The sequence below is a fragment of the Equus asinus genome, chromosome 4 (genome assembly GCF_041296235.1).
Source record: "Equus asinus isolate D_3611 breed Donkey chromosome 4, EquAss-T2T_v2, whole genome shotgun sequence".
Taxonomy (NCBI): Eukaryota; Metazoa; Chordata; class Mammalia; order Perissodactyla; family Equidae; genus Equus; species Equus asinus.
The window spans coordinates 24,548,913-24,569,433 of record NC_091793.1 but is presented as its reverse complement, the minus strand read 5'-3'; the positions used below and the strand labels follow the sequence as shown (position 1 = coordinate 24,569,433).

Sequence of the window (20,521 nt, the reverse complement as noted above, 5' to 3'; positions counted from 1 at the left end):
CCAGATAACATACTAAACCACACGGTATTCCAGCACTTTCCACTCCCTTCTCCATGACCTCATCCAGGGCGCCATATGCTGCCGTGTCCCATCCTGAGCCCATGGCAGACAGCACTAACCTATCCCAGCATTCCTTGGCATTGAGTCCCAGATCCCTGCTAGTACAGGGCTGGGCAAGCCACTACTGATCAATGGGAGTCAATCTCAGAGGAAACCAACCTGCAACACTTAGTCCAGTGGTTCTCAAGTGGGGGCGACTTTGCCCCACAGGAAACATTTGGTAGCAACGTCTGGGGACATTTTCGATGGTCACAACCAGAGAGGGATGGTGTCACTGGCATCTAGTGGGTAGAGGTCAGGATGCTGCTAAATATCTTACAATGCACAGGACAAGCCCTGCCTCCACCCCCAAAAACAGAGAATTACCTGGCCCCAAATGTCAATCGTGCCAAGTTTGAGAAACCCTGGCTTAGCCTGACAAATAGGTAGAGGAACCATACAATTTATCATCCACACTGGGATGCTTCTAAAAGTGAAAGAGGACACGACGAACACTAACTGCAGGCAGCAGGCAGAAACCAGGACTTACAGGCAAACCAGAGCACTGAGAGATGAAAGACGGAGGGAGGCCCCAAGGAAGGGTCCAAGAGCTCATCTCATGGAAGTCCCCAGACAAAGCCAGCAACTACCCTATTTGGAAGAATAAATGATAGCATGTCATAAGCCACAGCCAGCTCAGAGAGGAAGTCTTTTTCTAGTTCTTGTTTAAAGAAAAGGCAGAAAAGGAACTATGTGGCTACCTCTTTTAAGATGTGAGTGACAGAGAACAAACCTGTTTTGCCCCAAAGCCAAGGGGGCAGCATGTGCTAAGACATGTTCTCCAAAAGAGAGGAGCCAATTTTACCCAAGTTTCCCCTGTCAATTCCTGACTTAGGGCAAGAACCAGAGGCTCCTCTCAGGAACTTTCTTTCCTGGTGAACCATCTTGTCATAACAGGAGCAACTTCTGTTAATTAACTTCTTCCCTACCCCAAGAACAAGAAACCTATTGCTAACTGTTTTGCAGGTCAACTGTGTATGAGGAGAGGGAACTTGAAAATGTCCTCAGTCGGTCACCATGGGGGCTGAACAGCCACAGCAAGTCCAACACGACGCAGAAGCGAATGAAAACCTCCAGATTGAGAGTTAGAAGTATGTGGACCCAGCACCTGCACAGACTGTTAAAAGCAAGCACCAACACCTCAGGTTCCCTGTGCCCACAAACATATTTCCTACCCCTGGTCTCCAAAAGATCCAAAAGATGAAAACACCCACCCATTTGCACTCATAATTCGGGGCGGCTCCTCGGTTCCCATCACGGCCATTCCGTTACAGACAAGACTTCTCGGTCAACACAAAGGGGAAGCTCCAGCTCTCTGCAGATTCCCTTTTTTTTTTCCAATTATCTCCAAACCTATAATTGCTGACTTCTGCCCCTCAAATTTTTTTATTGTTGAACAAATAAAAATTGGATGAATCTCTTTGGGAAGGAGCCCCACAAGTTGTCTGGAAAGGCTAGAAGACCAGTTCCAAGGACTCCAACTCTTGGCACCATGCTTTGCATCATTACATCATTCTTGTCAGAATGGTTTGCCCACAAGTGAAAAAGCCCACTTCCTAGAAAACGGCTCAGATCCAGGATCCCAGTGTGGGAACATGCCCTAATTCAGCAGTGCAGAGCTCAAGAAGACTCCAGGGCGCACTTCTTGAACTTGCATGAGGCTGATGAAGACAGCCAGGAGAAAACTGACCCATAACCCCTAGAGACACAGACTCAGGCTCTTCTGTAATCTCACAGAACGTTCTTCCAGCAGACTGTTCAAGTTAGCACTTTGAAACAGGCATCCTGCTTTAAAACTAAAGGGCTGGCTTCCTCAAGGGATTTTGAAAGACATGAACCTAGGCCAAACTTGCACATTCTACATAATTCCTCAAGCTTGGAACCGAAACACCTTGCTCACAGTACAGTGTGCAGGGCACAAGACAGTCCCACATGTTGCCATTTTAAACCTCTCAACTAAGGATAAAGTTGTAAATATAGCAGATTCATTACCATCGCTGCCTAGATTAACTACAAAGTTTAAAGAAAAAAAGGATGCATGTGCAATAGGACACGAAAAACCACTATCAACACAAGATAGGAGAATACAGCCCTGCCTGAAAGCCAACTGGGCGTGACTCAGAATGACATGAAACGCACCATATGCCAGGCACCTGGCTCAGCTCTGAGACTATAAAGGCGACGTGGGCCCTGTCCACGTCTAGGAGAGAAAAACAAATGTGTAAAACCCCTAAGTCAAATAAACCAATGCAAGTGTAGCCCAGATCTCCTGCCTGGATGGCAGTAACGCTTCAGCTGTGTCTTTAACAACAGGAGAGGGACTTGCCAGGTACGGCAGGCAGATGGAGCAGGTGTGGCGGTTTGAAACAGAAAAGATCTATCAGAGAAATGTCAGGATTTCCATGTGGCAGGGAAGTTGGAGCGGGAGGCAGGAGGCCAACTACAAAGGACACTGTATGCCTCCAGAGGGGTTAAGTGTTATCTTTGGGGCAATGAGGAGCCTTTTCAAGATTTCACATCAGGGGGATTGATCAGATTTGCATTCTAGAAAGATGACCCTCTGAAAGCACAGAGGGAGGGCTCTATTGAGAGCAAAGGTCAAGAGGTCCCAGAAATAGTAAAGGCAAAAAATTGTGGAGGCCTGAACTAAGGCCAGGGCCACAGGACAGGACGGGGAAGAGGATCAGAAATATTAACAGAGATAAAACCTACAGAAAGCACTGACTGACTGGGAAAGAGGGGTGAGGGACAGAGGAGAGTGCAAGATAAGCCAGGTTCCAGGCCTCGGTGACTGGGTGGATGGCGAAATGGCAGCTGGGAGCAACTGGCTGGCAGCAATCAGGCGACAGTGGCAGCCGTCAGCCAGAAAGTGAGAACAAAGCTACTCAAGTGGATGAGGCCATCGTCCAGAGGAATACTCCGAGGGAGCAGACAAGACCTTGAGGAGCACCGACATGCAGGGACAGGGGAAGTCCCAGGAGAGAACCACGTAGATGGGAACGGCAGAGACCAGGGAACCAGAGAAATAGTCGTGGGAAGGAAGGGGTTTCAAAAGGGAGTGGTCAAGAGTGTCCAACCCCAAGAGAGGTTAAGTAAGAGAACAACTCACGCTACTACAGATTTAGCAACACAGCAGGGAGGGTGACCTTTGTCAGACAGTCTGCAGAAGTGGTGGGGCCAGTCGAGCAGGGCCAGAAGCGTGACCAGGAAGTGAAGAATGGAAGCGGTGAGCAGGGATACTTCCGCTAAACAGCTCTGCTGTGATGGGACAGAGAGAAGCTGGAGAGGGGTGCAGAATCCAGGACAGACTTTGTGTCTGTTATGTAAAAGACGGTCAGAACTCAAGCACGTTCCTAGACTGGGGGGAAGCGAGACAGAGGTGAAAAACAAGGAGGAAAGAGAGTAAGCGGTAGAAGAAGGGGTCTGGAAGAGAGCAGAGGACTGGCATGGGAGCTCTTGACAAGAATCAGAAATTGGGAAAATAATTAGGAAACATATTTTTTAAAGCTTCTAGAACATTCTATCAACATATAAACATCTCCTTTGATAGTCACTGGTCTTGGCTCTCACACATCGGCTTACAGAGCTCCACGATGCCCCATCACCAGTGCCATCAACACCGACCCAGCCACTCGATCCCTTTGGCACTGACCATGAAGGAGCACCTGCAAAGGTGTCAACGAGGCTGCAAGCAGACCCAGCCCCGAGGAGGCCACAGCACCCACCTTGCATCATACTCCTGTAGGCGGTGTCTGTGATGGCATAGATGTGGGGGGGCATCTCGTGCCTCTTCTTGCCCTTGTACATTTCCACAATCTCTTCGGAGTAGATGGGCAGGTTCTTATAAGGATTGATGACCACACAGAACAGCCCTGAATAGGTCTAAAGAAAAGAGTGACAAACAGGAATGGGTTAGGAAGTCTGACTCTCAACGGCATGTAAACCTTGTGGCAAAGTATCTGCTGCCTCCAAGGCCCCCGAGTCAGCGGGATGTGAAAGCACCCCCTGGAGCCCCCCACTCTCTGTGCCCCACTCTGGCAGACCTGCCACAGGGGTGGGGGCACAGGCACCATCTCTGCTCTTTTAGCGAGGGTCCTCGCTTGACTGCACAACTGCTGCCAGTTTTGCATGCCGACCAGTGCGTGCATCAGGCGAGATCCACGGCAAGTTCACGGACAGCAGAAGTCCAGGAACAAAACTCGGATCCAAGGACAATAAGAGATGTGTTTGTCCACGAGAGACACACAGAGAAAAGGATTCAGCTGCACAAGCAAACTGTGGAAACACAAATTACTCTACCCGAAGGACTCGCAGAGCTGCTCAAGCCGAAACGTTTCCCGCACTGGGAAAAACTCACTGCACTCCTCAAACATTCAGATCTTTTGTGGGCTAGTAGATCACTCACCGATACCTCTCTCCCTGGAATTCTCTAGAGAGAGTCACATGAAAATCTCTAAAAAACTTAAAGACAACTTGCACGTCCCCTGTGAGCCTTCTCCAAGACTCAGGTCTTCTCTGAAGGGGGCCCAATTAGTCCACACTCTTCATACGAGGCATCCAAAAGTACACCCAATGTTCCAAGTCTGATCTGACCAGGTTCAAACCAGATCCCAGAGGCAGATGTGCTGAGTTCCAACCCCATCAAGGACAGGTTTCTTAACCTCTCTCTCCCTCCATCTCCCAGCCTATAAAACAGGGCCAGGCAGACATCCACGCCTCATTAAGAGGTTATGAGGATGGCACGGCACCCAGCTGTGGAGAGGACTCCCAGGAGGTCAGGAGAGCGGTTCCCAGTGGCAGGCCCACACAGACCTGCCTCTCCTCAGTGTCTTAAGGTAAATCCACATTAACTTGTGACTACTAATTCTTTTTCTAACAATTTTCCTGCTATCTTTTCTTCCACGATCCCTCTCTCCACCAAAAACAAAAATACACTCCTGGTAGCTGAGTGAGACTCCCAAGACCACCCAGGTGACCGGAGCTCATCAGCTAGGGGGACGCAGCTCTCTTTTAGCAGCTGGAGCAACCCAAGCAGCCTCTTCCTAGGAAATTGCGCCGCAGACCCAGAAGAAGGTTGGCGAAGGGAGACCAGCACGGCAGGATGCACACACACCTGCAGCCCTGACTGTTGAGTGACAGCTGAAGGTCATGAGGCTAATGACAGAGCTGGGAACAGACCCAAGTGTCACACCACCCAGCACAGACCTCCCTGGTGGTAGAGGCCAGTTCTCTGAGCTCCTCAAATCTTTTTGTTTTCCTTGTTACAAACAGCCTTCACCTCACTGTCCGTGGTTTCGCCCCTCGATCCAACAGCATCCAACACCTGAGGGGCTGTGCTAGGTGTCAACCCAACCCCTTCCACCGCGCCAAAAAACAAGGATGGCTCTTGTGGCTGAACCCAAAGACAGGGTCCACAGAGGAACCAGTTGTGAGGCAAAGGTCTTCCCAGCACTGGCCAAGGGCTACAGCACTTGGACTTTCCAAACACAAGTTAGACTGAAAGCAGAACCCGGGAGGGACACACCAACCAAACGCTGGCCTGCATGCAAAGGAGCAGCTGAGTCTGGAAATGAACAGGCGTGTTTGGCTGCCTCTTCTGTTGGGAGGAGGGGACGCAGGGCCCTTGCTTTCCTTTCTTCCCGGGATAATCAGTCATTTGTCTGCCCTCCAACTACTCCCTTCACAAGACACCAGGGAAGCTCTAAAGCAAAGGCGTCCACACATGGTGTTGACAACCTGGGGCCCGGGGATTACAGGAAGACTCCTGGTCTTCCCTCCATGTGACTGTTGGGTGGGGACAAGATAGAAGGCCAGGGAGCAGCAAGGTTACCCCAGGAGCACAGAAACAATCCAGCTTTGTTCCCGGCATCTAAGAAAACCTACACTCTAGGAAATCCAGGCTGATCAAAGCAAAGGCCACATGGCCCCACGTTTAGGGTGTGCCACACAGCCAGGTGTTTAGAAACAGCTAGTGGTGAGAGCAGAAGGGGACTAGGGGGTATGAGTCTTTCTGACAGCTGGGTGGGCAGATGGTCCTGTGGAGGGTTCCAGGGGGCCTCCAAGTGCGCTGGGCTAATACCATCAAATCAGTGGATGTGACCAGACTACGCCCGCGGAACCGGTGCCACAGCTCAGGTGGGAGGGATGGGACTCGACCGTGAGCCACTCTCATTGGACACTCGTGGAGGCGCAGACGCTGAGCAAGTGGCTTTGCTCCCACACGGCCACACCAGGGAGCTGCTCCATTCTCGGGCCACAGAGGCTCTTTGTGTCCAACCGCCCTGCATCCCAGGGCCTCACCCCCCGCAGAAAGAGACAGAGCAGCTGTGGCACAGGATCAGCCACGCCGCCCACAACGCTGCGCACACAGGCTGAGCAAAGCCTCCCAGGTCGCAATCTGGAACGGCGTGCGCAGAGGTGGACTGCGAGTGAGGCCGCCCCTGCCCCGGCAGCCCCACCGAGTGGCTTTGATCTCCCCGCAGCTCAGCACCTGCTGGGGTCTCCACTTGGGCAATTGCAGAGACAATCAGTTTCCCTTCTGGTGACGACGCTCAGGAGGAAGCTGGTCTGAGGCAGGAGGAACTGCACTGCACACAGGAGGTGACAGAACGGGACTGACGCCTCCAGCCCGAGCGTTCTAGAGAAAAAGCTCAGGGCCTACCCACCAAGCCCACCTACAGAGCAAAACCAAAGCTTCCGAGAAAAGATGAAGCAACTAACGTGGAAGGCACTGTGATGACCAGTATTCCCCTTTGCAGGAGGTAAGACCGTCTGCAGCCAGCTGATAGAGGCACAGGCAGGCCGCCAGACTCGCTCCAGGCTGTTAAGTCTCTAACAGGACCCAGGTGGAACAGCGACACCAGCAGAGGGCCGAGCAGAGGGCCAGGCTACCTTCACCGGTAGCAAATGGCAGCAGGAGAGTCCGGGCCTGGCCGTGAGCCAGGTGCTTCATGCAGTCCTCACGGATCCTCACAGACGAGGAAGCGAGGCCCCATGCAGCCGTGCCGCATGGTCAGGAAGGGGCAAGTGCTGGGATTCGAACCGGGTCCTGGAGGCTCCAACTCCCAGGCCTTTATCGCTCTGCTTTACTGAGCAGAGGCCATTTCTTGGTGGCACAGCAGAGTGGGTGTAACATAAGCTATCGAGCTGCCAAAGGGAGGGTCCCGCTGCCGGACAATTGGACAGTGGCTTCCTGCGGACAGGCAATACTTCCTTAAAGGCCCTTTGTTTTTCTGCAGGTCACTAATTCTGCATTTCAGTGGTCAACACCCCTAAGGACAGGGGCCTTTAATTTGGTCCACACAACATTCTCGCCAAGAAACAGAGAGAGAACTGGGCTGACAGTCAGGAAACCCAAGTTCCAGTCTCAGCTCTGCCAACACCTAGCTGTGTGACCTTGCATAAGTCTCTTGCCCTCTCTGGGCCTCAATTCTTCCCACTTGTCCTGTTAGAAGGTTGGGCTAAGCTGGTCTATACAGAAGGACTTTTCCAGGTAGACAGTTCTGTGTATCTCCTTATTGACTAATCAGGCTGATCCTCAAAGGGTGGTCATCAATGGCAGGAAACGAGGACCTTGTTATCAGGGACAGATTTAGTAATCAGCAAGCTAATGCAGTCCTGGCAGATACTCTGGCCCAGTCAAGACTTCTGGATAATCCAGAACGGCCCGTGGCTCAACAGAGGGATGCGGCACATTGCAGAGCACTCAGAAGTGCCAGACCAGGGGGTGAGGGAAGGATCCTATGGAAATGTGTGCTGACGTCACCCTAAAACTCTATAGAAAAGAAAGTGGCTGGCCCTGAGGGAGCCGCTCACCATCCCTGTAACAGGATGAGCCCGGCCCCTCCTTTTATTACACATGACCAGGGCAAACCCCTCGGTCCAAGACTTGGTCTTCCCATCTCTAGAATGAGGGTTGTGATAATCTCGAGATGTGTTCCTCCTCCAGTGCAAACAGATTTTGAGAACTGTTTTATTCAGTTCCAAGACCACAAAGGCCAAGGCGAATATAACAGCACACTTAAAGCCAGAGCTATTTTAGGACTAGGAAGAACCAGATATTTCTTCCCAACTGAGGTCGAAACCAGAGGAAATTAACTGAATAGAAGAAATTGGGATCGACATTAGAAAGCTTTGTGACCCCAGGGCCGTAAGAGCTTGGAGCCCATGACCAAGAGGATGGGTGAGTGATCGCCTCTCCATGTGTTCTAAAGCAGTGAGGAGCCATCTTTGCGCAAATGTAGCGCTGCTAGAAAGAGGAAAGAGAAAAGTCTGCTCCTTATCCTTTGCTTGCTCTGGGCCTTTGAACATGCTGCTCTCTGGACTCTAAGCCTGGCATGGAACCAGTCTAACGTGTTGGATGGACTAGTGATTCAAGTCCTACTCTTGAAGGTTCATCTCTGCTCCAAGCACACTCCCCAGGGAAGTAAGCGACACCAACAGGCCTCTATAAAGAACAGGATGGCGGAGATACCAAAAAAGAGAGTGGGCAAAGGGGTGAGAGCGGAGGGGACCAGGTGGTGCAGGGGGAACAAGGTGGGAAACCAGAACACGGTGTTCCTATCTTTGAGAAGGAACTGACCACGCTGGGCTGATCCCTCCCTTCTCCACCAAGACTGAGGACCAATGCCAGCAGGTGGGCACACCCTAGACATGTCATGGTCTTCTCACTGCTGTTGGTGTCAAACAGGCTTCCTTACTGTGTTTTGGCTACACAGAGAAGAGACAAAACCAACGCTATGAGAACAGTCCATTAGGACGTTCAGATGCCAAACTTGAAGGATGTCACCCCAGCATTCCTTAAAGTCCTCTTCTGCCTCAGAGAGCCAGGGCATGGGCATGGGAGGGGGACGGGACAGACCTGGAACCTCCCGCCTCAGAGCCCTCGCGCCCCACTTACGTAGATGAGCCCTGAGTAGTAGCGCTCCTTGAGGTTGTGCAAGACCGAGGCTTCGTTGAGGCACGTGAGCTCCGCCATGTCCTCCACCTTGGAGAACTTGGGCGGGTTCATCTTCTGGATGTCATCCTTGTTCACTTTCACCTTCTTCCCATTCTCCACCAGCTCCACGATGGCCTCCTCGCCCACCTCTTCCTTGAGGCTGGCGGGCTCAAAGCCACTCTTCTCGGAAGGCACCCATACCAGCTTCTTGGCAGCCCAGTCGGCCTGGGCCAGTGGGTTATTGATGAAGTTTTTGTCCACATAGAGATACTTATCAGCAGCTTGCTGCGCCATGGTGACTTACAGCCAGGACCTAAGGGAGAAAAAAGGACAAAACATCAGATAGCACTACATCAGCCACACGAGCATCGCAAACATCCACCTCTTCTCTTTGCCAAGTGTATAGCATCACGGTACAGTACAACTCTAGAGAACCAGGCTGCACAATTTGCCGGAATTTTCCCATTCTCCACTTTTAGAAAGAAAGATGCACATGGCTGGAAAAAACAAGCTGTTATCAGGAATTCTGGAAGACATAAGGTGTATGGGTAAGGCATATCTCAGGAGCAATACACAATCCAACAAATCTATAAACAACTATTGTGCCAAATGATGAGTGTAAGAACCTCAAAGACAGATGCAATTATAGTCACTAAGCTACAGCTGCTAAGGCAGGAAAGCGACCACACAATTTAAGGGGACTTCCAACAAAAACAGGTTTCCAATTAGCCCAAAAGGCAACTGACTACAACGGCACATGGTGGAAGTTTCCAGCTGCAGAAACTTTTTTTATTTCACAGAGTCAACCAAGAAAAGAAAATAAAACACCATGTTTCCAGCAGATTTTAATTCCATCTTGATAATACAGCCGAAAGACATAGGGCGCGAAGAAAAGAAGTCAGGCTCCAGGCAACCTCATGGAGAGGGAGGCCAGGCTTCCCTTCTGGGGCACGGATGTCAAAGGGCCAGCCTCATAAATGATGGGCCAGGAGAACCTGAGTATATGAATGTTTGCTTTTTTTAAAACTCATCTGCGAAACAAAGATGATGAAATAATAATCCCTTACATCTGTGTGGTTTTATAGTTTATGAAAGGCTTTCACACAGGTTTCACTATCTCGAAAGATCTTCATCACAACTCTGTAAGGTGGGTAATGGCACGTGTTATTATCCCGTTTCACAGATGAGGAAACAGAAGCTCCCTGGAGCTAAGTCCAGAGTCGCCAGGGAAGGACTCCAAACTCCTGGTCCCCTGGCCTTCCTGCAGCATCACCACAGTGCTTAATCCTGCTCCAAGGCTCAGGCTGGGGTCAGCTGAGACGACAGCTGCCTTGAGTGAACGGGAATCAGGGCTTAGAAACCCAAACATAGCCAGCCCACGGCCACCAGCGGAACAACCCAGAAGCTCACTGCCTAGCTCACGATACAGGAAGGCTTTTTCCTTTGTGAGAGCAAGGGCCCCTCCTCAAGGAAGCCAAGAGGACCCCAAATCCGGAGTCACAAGGGCCTTCATGCTTCCAGATTCCAACAACGACTTGGATGCCAAGGAGGCTGGAGGCTTGGGTAGGAGCAACAAAAGGCAAAGTCTGGGCTGCCCAGGCCTTCTTATCTGGGCTCGTTAAATGGTTTCCAGATCAAGGCTGAGGGGCTCCCCTGGACTCACTCCAGGAGAGGCTGTTTTCCAGGAAATCTGCTCCCTGCCCCCACAACAGGGCAAAGGCAAGTCCAAGGAGCAGAGCCTGGCAGCCTCCCCATCTCCCTCAGCCGGTGGCTTTGTTTACATTCCCAGCACAAGCAAACCCTGGCAGACCCTCTCGGGGGACAGGGCCACCATCCACCTGCAAGGTCCACCCCTTGAGAGAAGGCAGGGCCCAAGAGTCAGGCAGCAGCAGACAGGGCAGGAATGGGACGGTGGCAGAGCACCTGGCTGGCCCTCGTCTTCCGTGTGGGTCTGGGGGCCAGGCAGGTGGCAGGGCCCTGGGCACCGCCAGCTTACTTCCGGCTGTCCTCACTTCTGCACTGGCCAGTCCATTCAAGCAAATCAAAGGCTTCCCTCTGCCAGCGTAAGTACCAGCTGTCCTCTGTCGCTCTGCCATACATCTGACCACTGGCCAGTGGGCCTCCCCCGAGTCCCGCCACCCAGGTTCCAGAAACCAGTCTCCCCATCGTGGCACTGCCCTGCTCAAGAATGTGCAGTGATCACAGGGCACGGGGCCTCACGGGCTGCTGGTTCTGTCTTTCTGCAGACTCCAAACCCATCAATACACAAAAAGGAGTTCCCTTGAACCCTGTCCCCCAAAATCCTAAGTCTGCTGCTGATTAGGAGTTCCAGTGGCCCAGCCCAGGGAAGACACTCGAAGATGTTGCATGACCTTCACAAGGTCAGCCCCAGAGGAGGAGGGAAGGGGGCACTCATTAAGTACTACTGCCATCATCACACTCAGTTTATTTATAACCTCACTTAACCAGCAATCACCCTAAAAAAGAGCTTTTATCATTCCCATGTATAAATGAGGAAACAGGCTCAGAGAGGGCAGGTCACTTGCCCAGGGTCGCCCAGCCCAGTCATGGCACTAGGTTCTAACCCAGATCCTCCTGGCCCCCGGGCCTGGGCTCTTCCCAGCACACTTGTGCCTGGGGTCTGGCAGGAGTCAGGCTAGCACCAGAGCTGGGCTGAGTTGACGTGGGGAGTACGGGGGAGTGCATTCCATGGCATTCAACAAACATTTACTGAGCGTTAGCAGGCAGGTGGGGAGGCTGAGAGTGAGCCTTCCTGGGGTGGACCACGTGGCCCGTCATAAAGCAGAGCACGGTAAAAGTCTACATTCTCACTCCCTTGGCTGCTGTCAACACCAAGTAGCCCATGAGTGATGGCAGAAGACCTGGCCCTCAACAAACTCCACTTCATCCCAGCAACTCCAACCCTGGTGGGACCAGCCGCAAAGGACATGGCAGCCTGGCCTCATGGCAACACATGGGCTCCCTGCAGGCTCAGGCCCTCGGCACTCAGCCTACCCTGGGAACCCCATACACCGCTCAGCCCTTTCCTCAGTGGGTCTGCGCTGGAGGGGGAAAACTCCACCAGACCCACCACCCTCGGCTCCTCACTTGGGGTTTGCGGGGGGAGGCAGTTACAGGCCAGCGCTGTCTACCCCTGATGGCTGGCAGAGGCCTGGAGGCCAAGCCATACTTCTGTAAGACAGAGGGGCACAGTGCGTCCCCTCAGAGCTGGACCGACACAGAGGGCTGCACCCGCTGCCTCCAGGCATGCCTAGGCCCCCATGAACGGTGGGCTTAAGAGTCTCGCTCCAAGCAGACTTTTTCATTAGACACAGCTGGGCCCTGCTGGGCCAGGCCAAGGACAGAGCTATTTGGTTTCAGCAGCTCTGCTGGAACGCTGTGGGTGAGCAGCAGTGCCAAGATCAATACAGGGGCTAAGCTGGTGGGGAGGGCCGCCGAGGTCACCATGAACAATGGGCTTTCTATGAAGGCCTCCCACCTGGCCACGACAGGAACATCCGTTCCATGACTGGGGGGCCACAGGGCTGCAGCTGAGCTCCCGTCTCCACCTGCGTCAGGAAGCGGCTCCTGCGCCCAGCGGCTGCTGACTCATGCAAGGCAGCTGCTGACTCATGTATGCCCGGTAGGGAAGGCGGCTACGCAGACAGGTTAACAGGTGACCGCTCACCTCTGGGGACGCAGGTGGAGTGAGCCGCCGCTGTCAAGGGCTGTTAGGAATGAAATGAGAGGCTCTAGAGAACAGACACTAGGGGGGCAGTCTACTAAACACGGCAGCCACTTCTCCCAGCCCTGTCCTGGGACCACATCTTTTTTGAAACAGCCTCTTTGAAACTTCTTGTTAAACTGTACGTAATATAAAGGTTTTCAAAATGAAACAAAAACACCCCCCTAAATTCCTGACACTCTCCCCACAGAAATCAGTTTCCTCTTTTTTTTAATGGTCCCTTCTACTTCTGATTCATAGAAACACTTGATTTTTAACTATTACAGGGAGATCATGGAGTTTCACATTTTGCATTTTCCCTACTTATTATGACCATTTCCCCACAGGACCATAGCTTGCTTGTTGATCATTTTTATCCAAATGCTTCACTTTACAGGTAATGATGCAGAGGCTCTGAGAGGGACGTAACTCCACTCAGTCGCAAAGCTGGGCGAGTGAGGACTCGAACGAACCCAGGACTCCTCACTCCAAGGTCTCGTTGTTGGTCGCTTTTAATGGCTGCATAATATTCCAAAGAGTTGTGGGATTTTTTTTTTTTTAAACGGCCACTTACTAGGTTTTTTCCTCTTATTTAGTGGACCACCTTGAGATCAATTCCCAGAAGTGGAGTTACTGGAGCAAAGGGTCATCCAGAAATTTTTATGGCCCTGAGATGTATTAGGAAAATGTTTTCCCAAAGGGCTGGCCGGTGTGCACGGCCCTTGAGCAGGGTACCCATGCCAGCACTGAGAACACTGTCTGCAGGAAGGAGCTCGGTGGCTCAGATTAGGGAACCTCAGGAGGCCCTGGGAATCTGCAGGAGTCAGCAGGCCAGCAAGGAGTTAAAGAGGAAGAAGGCAGCTCTCCCCCATTGGAGATCATATCCCGAGGCCAGCCCTTCCCATGCCGGCTTCCTGCGGCTGCCAGTCCAACTCCAAGAAACCCAAGTAGTTGCCTTTTTAGGCCATAATCGAGAGGATGCAACCAGAGGCTAAATTAGGACTCTCAGGAAATGATGAAACTGAAAGTAAAGAGCTTGACCAAAAACCTCTGCTTTCAACCCAAAATGTAATTCCTCGATTATCTACCTTCTCCCCTTTCCCTCGAACATCCATTTGGACTTTTTACTCCTTCCTGTCTTCCCAAGGAATCCTCTCCCTCCCTCTCTCCTTCCCTCCCTCCAGTTGGTTCTCTTTTTACTTACTTATGTACTTGTTTGGAAAAGAAACTGCTAGCCCCTTAAAGACAGAATTTATTCTACTAGGAAAAATCACCAGTGCAAACACTGAGCTTTTCCATTCCTAGACAACTAGGATTTATATAAAGTCTTCCCTGGGCCAAGTCCTAGGCTTGGAACTTTCATTGAAGTCATCCCAACTCATCTTAAAGCTCCCACGTACCAAGGGCCTGCTAATACGCTCCATTTTCTCACTCAATTTCATAAGGTATATATATCATCATTTTACAGGTGAGGGAAATGAGGCTCAGAGGGGTCACAAAACCCAGGTTCAAACTCAGACCCACTCGGCCTCAACGCCCTGCTCAGTGTCCACTTGAACTGCCTTACCCTGAGCTCTCGGGAGCCGGGAGCCGTGCGGAGAAAATAACTAAGAACCTCCCCCGACCCCGGTTAAGCAAACCAGTAAGACAGACACAAATAATGCCAACTCGAAGCCGCAAACCCCATCTCCTTGTGCTGGTTTGTACAAGGGACTCCACACTTCCAACGCAAGTCACTAGCTAAAGATCAGAAGGAGAGAGGTGTGACCTCGGGCAAAGCTTTTAAATTCTCTGAGCCGAGGTTCCGGTTCAGAGACCTAGGTGGCCTCGACCCAGACACGAGAGCCCCGTTCCAGCTTAATCATTGATGTACACAGGCAACCTCCTCTGACTGCGTTTTCATCCCCAATTCTATCCCAGGGAACACAGATGAACATGTCCCTTCTCTTTGTCCTTACAGCCACTGCTCTTGAGTTAAATGAAACTATCAAGGTGCCTGAATTCCACTGTCAAGGAAGGTTCTGTGAAAGCAGTTGCTGAAATGATACAGAAACTTTCAAACCCATTAGATTTACTTATTCAGTCAACTAATACGTACTGAGGATCTATGTGCAAAAATATCATGACAAAGGTGTAAAGGACCCAAGGAGTTTATAATGTGTGGGATGACATGATACCCTAGTTCAAGGGCCAGTCTGGGATTGTACAGAGCATAGAGTGGTCAAAAAGCAAGCTCCTTGGTTTTCTTCTGTCCCGTTCACGACTGCACCCAACACCAAACACGGCAGCTGCCCAACAGATAGATTTGCCACATGGGTGAAGAAGGAGCACTTGCCGTGTGACCTTGGGCACGCGCCACCTCTCTGGCTCAAGTGTAAATGCAGATAATATTTCATGCCACCTTCTCTATCTCGCAAGGCTGTTTAATTCAACGTAGACTCATTAAATGTACGTAACAAGGAGACAGGACAGCTGTCGCTGTGGAACCTTCACCGCAGAGGGGAAGACCGTGTCAACAACCAGCTCTAACACAAGGCTCAGTGAAGGAAGACAGAGGAACAAGCGACTTGCTGTAGCGACAGAGAGAAAGGGGTAATTCAATGGAAAACTTGGAAGCTCAGGGCAGAGTTTCATGGAGATGACAGTAAGCTGGGTAGAATATTAATGGGGGAGAGAAGAGATGGTAGAAAAGGATCCCAAGCCAAGGGAGCAGAGGGTGCAGTCTCTCGTGAACCATAAAATACCACGATCAGTTGAGACAGGGTTTCTCAACCTGAGCTCCAGGAACACTGGGACCAGAGAAGTCTATGTTGTGGGCGGCTGTCCTGTGCATTGCAGGATATTTAGCATCTCTGACCTCCACCCACTCATTAGATGACAGTTGCACTCGGTCCCCAGTTGTGACAGCCAAAAATGTCTCCGGACACTGCCAAAGGTGGGGGTTGGGGGGCAAACTCGCTCCCAGGTGAGAACCACTGATTTAAAGGGTTAGTAGGAGCAGATGTGGCACAGATGCCAGACCCCTTCTTGGCAAGAACTCTCTCAACTCTGAAGTGCAGAAGCCCGGTCTCCTTAAAAGAGAAGTCCTCAGAGCAAAACGATTCCCAGGGCCCAAACAAGGATCATCATGGATGATGCTGTCACCAAGGAGTGACTGTCCCTTATAATACACCGTATTTTAAGGGATCTGACCAGAACTCACTTACTGGACTGGACTGTAAAGATTCCTAAATGCCCAATAAAAAAGAAAAATCAGGCAAAGGAGGCTGCCTTGCCTCTGCAGGCAGGGCATGAACCTCCTGAGCCTCCAACACACAGCTCAGCCAGTGATTCATAAGCCAAGTCCACCAGCATGGAGAGGTCCAGGTGGTTAATGGAGAACAAGCAGCAGCCATGCTGGGGGAGGGGAGGGGAGGGAGCGCTCCCGTGGCTGTCTCAGCTCACCCACCGCGCAGGAAATTCCAGCAAATGCTATTTATTGAACAGTTTTGGCAAACCACGATTAGACCCAAGGATGATACCCAGATGAATGTTTCCACCCAGAACCCTCCCCCATGCCCCTTCATATATGCCCGAGTGCCCACCAGATGGATGTCTCCACCTGAGGGACCCACAAGCACCACCACTCTTGAGCTCCCTCCGCGCTCCTCTCCCCAAATCTGCACTCTCTACTGGGTCTCCATCTCTGAGAAAGACACAATCCACCTGGTCACCCAAGATGATCACCGGAAACTCCTCCCTGGGCCATTAGCAAGCGCTGTGCCAACCCCACCGCCGGCGCCCCACTTCAGTCCAGGCCTGCGTCTCCTCCTTTCCAGGCTGCACAGCTGCCTCCTTACTAACCTTCTCCTAAGCCTCCTACCACCTTCAAACCCATCACCCTAGCTGCCTTCAGGATGACTCAGCAGCTCCATTTCTATTCATGCTACTTCCTATTTTATTGAAATCACTCGCCAGCTCAAAACAGCTCAATGCGCCACGCCACCTCCAGAAGAAAATCAAATCATCTCTGCAGGTGAGGAGGCCCTTTGTGACCCCACCCATGAACCTCCCCTAGTGCTCCTGGCCTTCCTCTCCCCCGTCCTTCCTCGCTGCCCCAGTGACAGTCACCCCCAACTCCTCATAATCAATTCCTGTGCATGTCCCACTCTGCTCACGCTCCAGGCCTTCGAAGAAGCCAGTGTCCTCTGCACCAGGAAACCCTCTCTCAAATCTCAGCGCAAACGCTCCCTCCTCTGTAAGGTTCTCCCTGATTGCTGCAAAAAGACTCCCCATGCCTCCCTCCCCTCTGTGCTCTGTGGTGTCTCAGTGACAAACAGCTGAACGGTCACGATTTGCAGTTTTATGTGAGGACAGGGACTGGGTCTCATTCATCTCGACTTCAAATGTCTAGCCCAAAGCCTGACCCAGAGCAAGTGCTCAGCTGAAGTGTCCTGAATGAAGGAAGGAGGCACAGGGCAAGGCTGAGGAAGGAGGAGTAAGGGGAAGATTCCTAAGAGCCTGGAAACCCCCGTGAGCTGCGCACAGAGGGACAGAGTTAAAGAGCCGCAATGAACAAGGAGACCCAAGCTGAAAGCACACACAAGGGTCACACCACCTAATGTGCTACACAATCCAGACCATTTATGGACTAATTTTTATATCCCCAAAACAAGAAGGGAAAGAAGGCATATTGGGGCTTTCAAACTACAAAGAGGGATAGAAGTAAAGATAATTTATTGGTCCCCAGGAAGCTCTGCACAAGGTTGAATAAACCATCTCAGTTTTCTGAAACCATCTCAGTTTTCTGGAACCTTCTAGCACCCCTTGATTAACCAAGGTGGAGACAGCTAACATTTACCACCAGACACACCAGAAATGACCTTGGCTGGCGTGGGCTCTGCTCACTGAGATCCAGAAAAAGGCGGCCCTGCCTGCCTCTCCTGGAGCACTCGGTCTGTATGTGCTAAGCAAGTGCTGCCGACACCCATCTTTGGAACCAGCTCAGAACAGAGATGAACTTGGACAAACCCCCCCACCCCCGTTCCCCTCCACCCCCACCCCCCAAACCCCCCTCCACCATGTGGAGCACCACCGATTCTGCAAATCCCAAGATAAATGTTTGTAATGCAAACATTGTGATGGGATGGAGTGGAACGAGTGCAAATTTGGAGTCAGAAAGACCCAGCTTTGAATCCCCCACTCCCCAGATTCCTGTGATCTTGAGGCTAACACCTCAATTTCCTAACTTTAGAATAAGAAAAAAAACACTATGGGAGCAGTTGCAACTCAAGTTCCCAGCAAAGAATCCGCCACTTAATAGGAACTCCCCTCCCAATCCCTCTATCTTGTCCTTCTGACCTAATTAATCCTAATCCCTCCTAGAATACCTGGGGCTGTGAAAAGCTTCCAGAAGACTGGTGACTCTCTCTGCAGGTTACACCAGTCCACAGAGGATGCGGCACAGCAGGAGACTCCCAACCACAGGAATTTGCAGGAGGGAAGCGGTTTCGTGGCCGAGGAAGGCTAGAAACCCGCAGTCAGGACACACACGGAAGGTTCTGAGAAGCCATAAGTAAGGAAACCTGTTTCACTTCGTCCAATCAGGCTTAGGGCCCGGGAACACCCTACAGGAAAAGCATCTCTGGATGCTGGCCTGGGAAATGCTTGTCTGGTGGGATGTGCACAGGGCCTGTGGCAGAAGAGCCAGATTGGAGTCTGGCTTATCGTGACCAGCTGAATGACCCTGCAGATGGATGTCACCTGCTCAGTTGACGCTGCTATCAGGCTCAAACAAGATAATGGCCTCCAGGAGCCTCCCTGTATAAACACCAGGACTATTAGAGCACTGATCTACAGGGAGCAGTCAGCCACTCTGCCACCAGGGCCCACCTCACAGCAGCCCCCCACCCTAAGGTGCTCACTCTCCCCAGGCCCAGAGGCCACAAGCTGCCGAGGACTGGGAGGAGGGGCCCCTTGCCTCCCCACCTCAGGAATGCTGTTTGCTTACAGAAGAAGCTGGGGCTTGTTTCCATTAGCAGAATTCCAACCCAAGCCTCTGCTGATGCTTAAGCAGATAAGAAAACCAGACCAGAGACAGGCCAGTGAGGAATTTAGCACCAGAGAGCCAGAACCCACCCCCTTTGCCCATCCCTCCTCAGAGGCCATGGAGGGACTTCCCAGGACTCCTGAGAGTCCCAGGGAACACTGAGAAATGCTCACGTTTGCCTGACTGCAGGAGGCGGGGCCTGGGGTAATTTTGACTTTCCCTTGCACCCAGGAAACCCAGACCATCAAAAACGACACCAGAATTTTGTGCATAGATCCCCTCTTTCTATGTGTGTATGGCATATGAGACGCAGAAGCTGGAGATGAGGCTGGAGGAATAAATAAGCCCAGTAACTCGCCCAGCAGCTCAGCCAGGATCTTATCAGCCATAGTGAGCTATGTGGACTTTATTCTAGGGACAAGAGGAGGCCACCACAAGAGGTAGGAGGTGGGGGGGAGGGTGACATCATCGGATTTGTATTTTAAAGAGATCATCCTCCCTGACCTCAGTTTAAGGTGGTGAGGTCAGCAGTTAGAAAGTACCATGGACTAGCCAGGAGGGGCTTCCAATCAGAGAGAGGGGAAAAGAGTTCCATGAGGAGACTAGGGAGAAAGTGATTAACTGCCACAAGAGAGGGACAAATGAGGCAAGATTTCATCCTCTGATCTACTACCCCAAACAGCCAGGCTCAGGGAGAATCCTGGGAATCAATGCCCCACCGCGGTCGTTTCCTCCTAAGTGAGAAGCCAGCCAACATCTCAGGAACTCTCTGGTCAGTGTCCAAAGGGTCTTGGGCATAGATCTCATGTACCATGTGTCACGCAGACCCAAGTGCCCAACTGGGTCTCCTCCACGAAGTACCACCCTTGTCCTCAGGGCCACAGATACATGGCTTTGGGCATAGAAACTACTTCTTGATGAATGAATCAATCAACTGGTCAATCAGGTCAGAAAGCAGTTAGAACTTGAAGACAATCCTGCGATTCAAGAACTCCGCCATGCAGAATGACAGCCCATGGCACCTGGAGAGCAAGATCCCCATGGCCTTCAGACCCCAACCAACTCCTTCCACCACCGCCTCCCAACTCTCCTTCCAGCCCCATCTCTCTTGTCCTCTGAGACACAGGGGACAGAAACCAGAACCACTGCTTCTCTGCCTGTCTCACCGTGGTGCCTAGAACTCCTTGAAGCCAGGGACTGTCCCCTCATTCCTTACTCAGGTGCTGCCCAAGCCCAGGGTCTGCCTAGAGAGGGTCCTCAACCAACGCTTGTTGAAGTGAAGTGTTAAAATGCTCAGGTTTACCACTCACATCGTGCCTCCTGGGAACCTGGCTGTCCAAGAGAATAGCCTTCCAAAGGTAACCCTCCTCGCCACCCAGGTCTAATGTCCAGAGGAGGAGTGACGGAGGCACATGAGCAATAGGTTAAGCAGCTGCCACTCAATGGTAAGAGGCCACCGCTGGATCTGCACTCAGTCATGCACACTGGACCCTCGACTTTGCTTTAATTGCTTCAATATTTGCACAGTGAGATCACACATGTGCCTCACCTACTTGGTAATAAGCTTGCACTCGGCCGCCCGGGAGAAACTGCAAAGAGGAGCAAGTCTTCTCAGATCTGGGGGCGTCACCCCCTCCCAAACTGCGAGGCGCTGATTATCCCCGCAGAAGCGCTCCCAGGTCTGACGAGGGTGACAGAACTGTTTGGCTGCCCTCCCGATGGGAACTGTGCA

General features: G+C 51.7%; 1 protein-coding gene across 3 annotated transcripts in view; it reads right to left on the bottom strand.

Annotated features, from left to right (window-relative positions):
- The window catches only part of MYH9 (myosin heavy chain 9), a 91,104-nt gene that overhangs the window by 52,003 nt on the left and 18,580 nt on the right, over positions 1 to 20,521 (bottom strand). For all 3 annotated transcript variants that reach the window (XM_044780369.2, XM_070506947.1, XM_070506948.1), the window contains exons 2-3: positions 8,999 to 9,350; positions 3,825 to 3,981 (exon numbers count right to left, since the gene is read on the bottom strand). In XM_044780369.2, coding sequence (XP_044636304.1) covers positions 3,825 to 3,981; positions 8,999 to 9,331 — 490 coding nt within the window. In that variant the 5' untranslated portion in view covers positions 9,332 to 9,350. The remainder of the gene's footprint in view (positions 1 to 3,824; positions 3,982 to 8,998; positions 9,351 to 20,521) is intronic.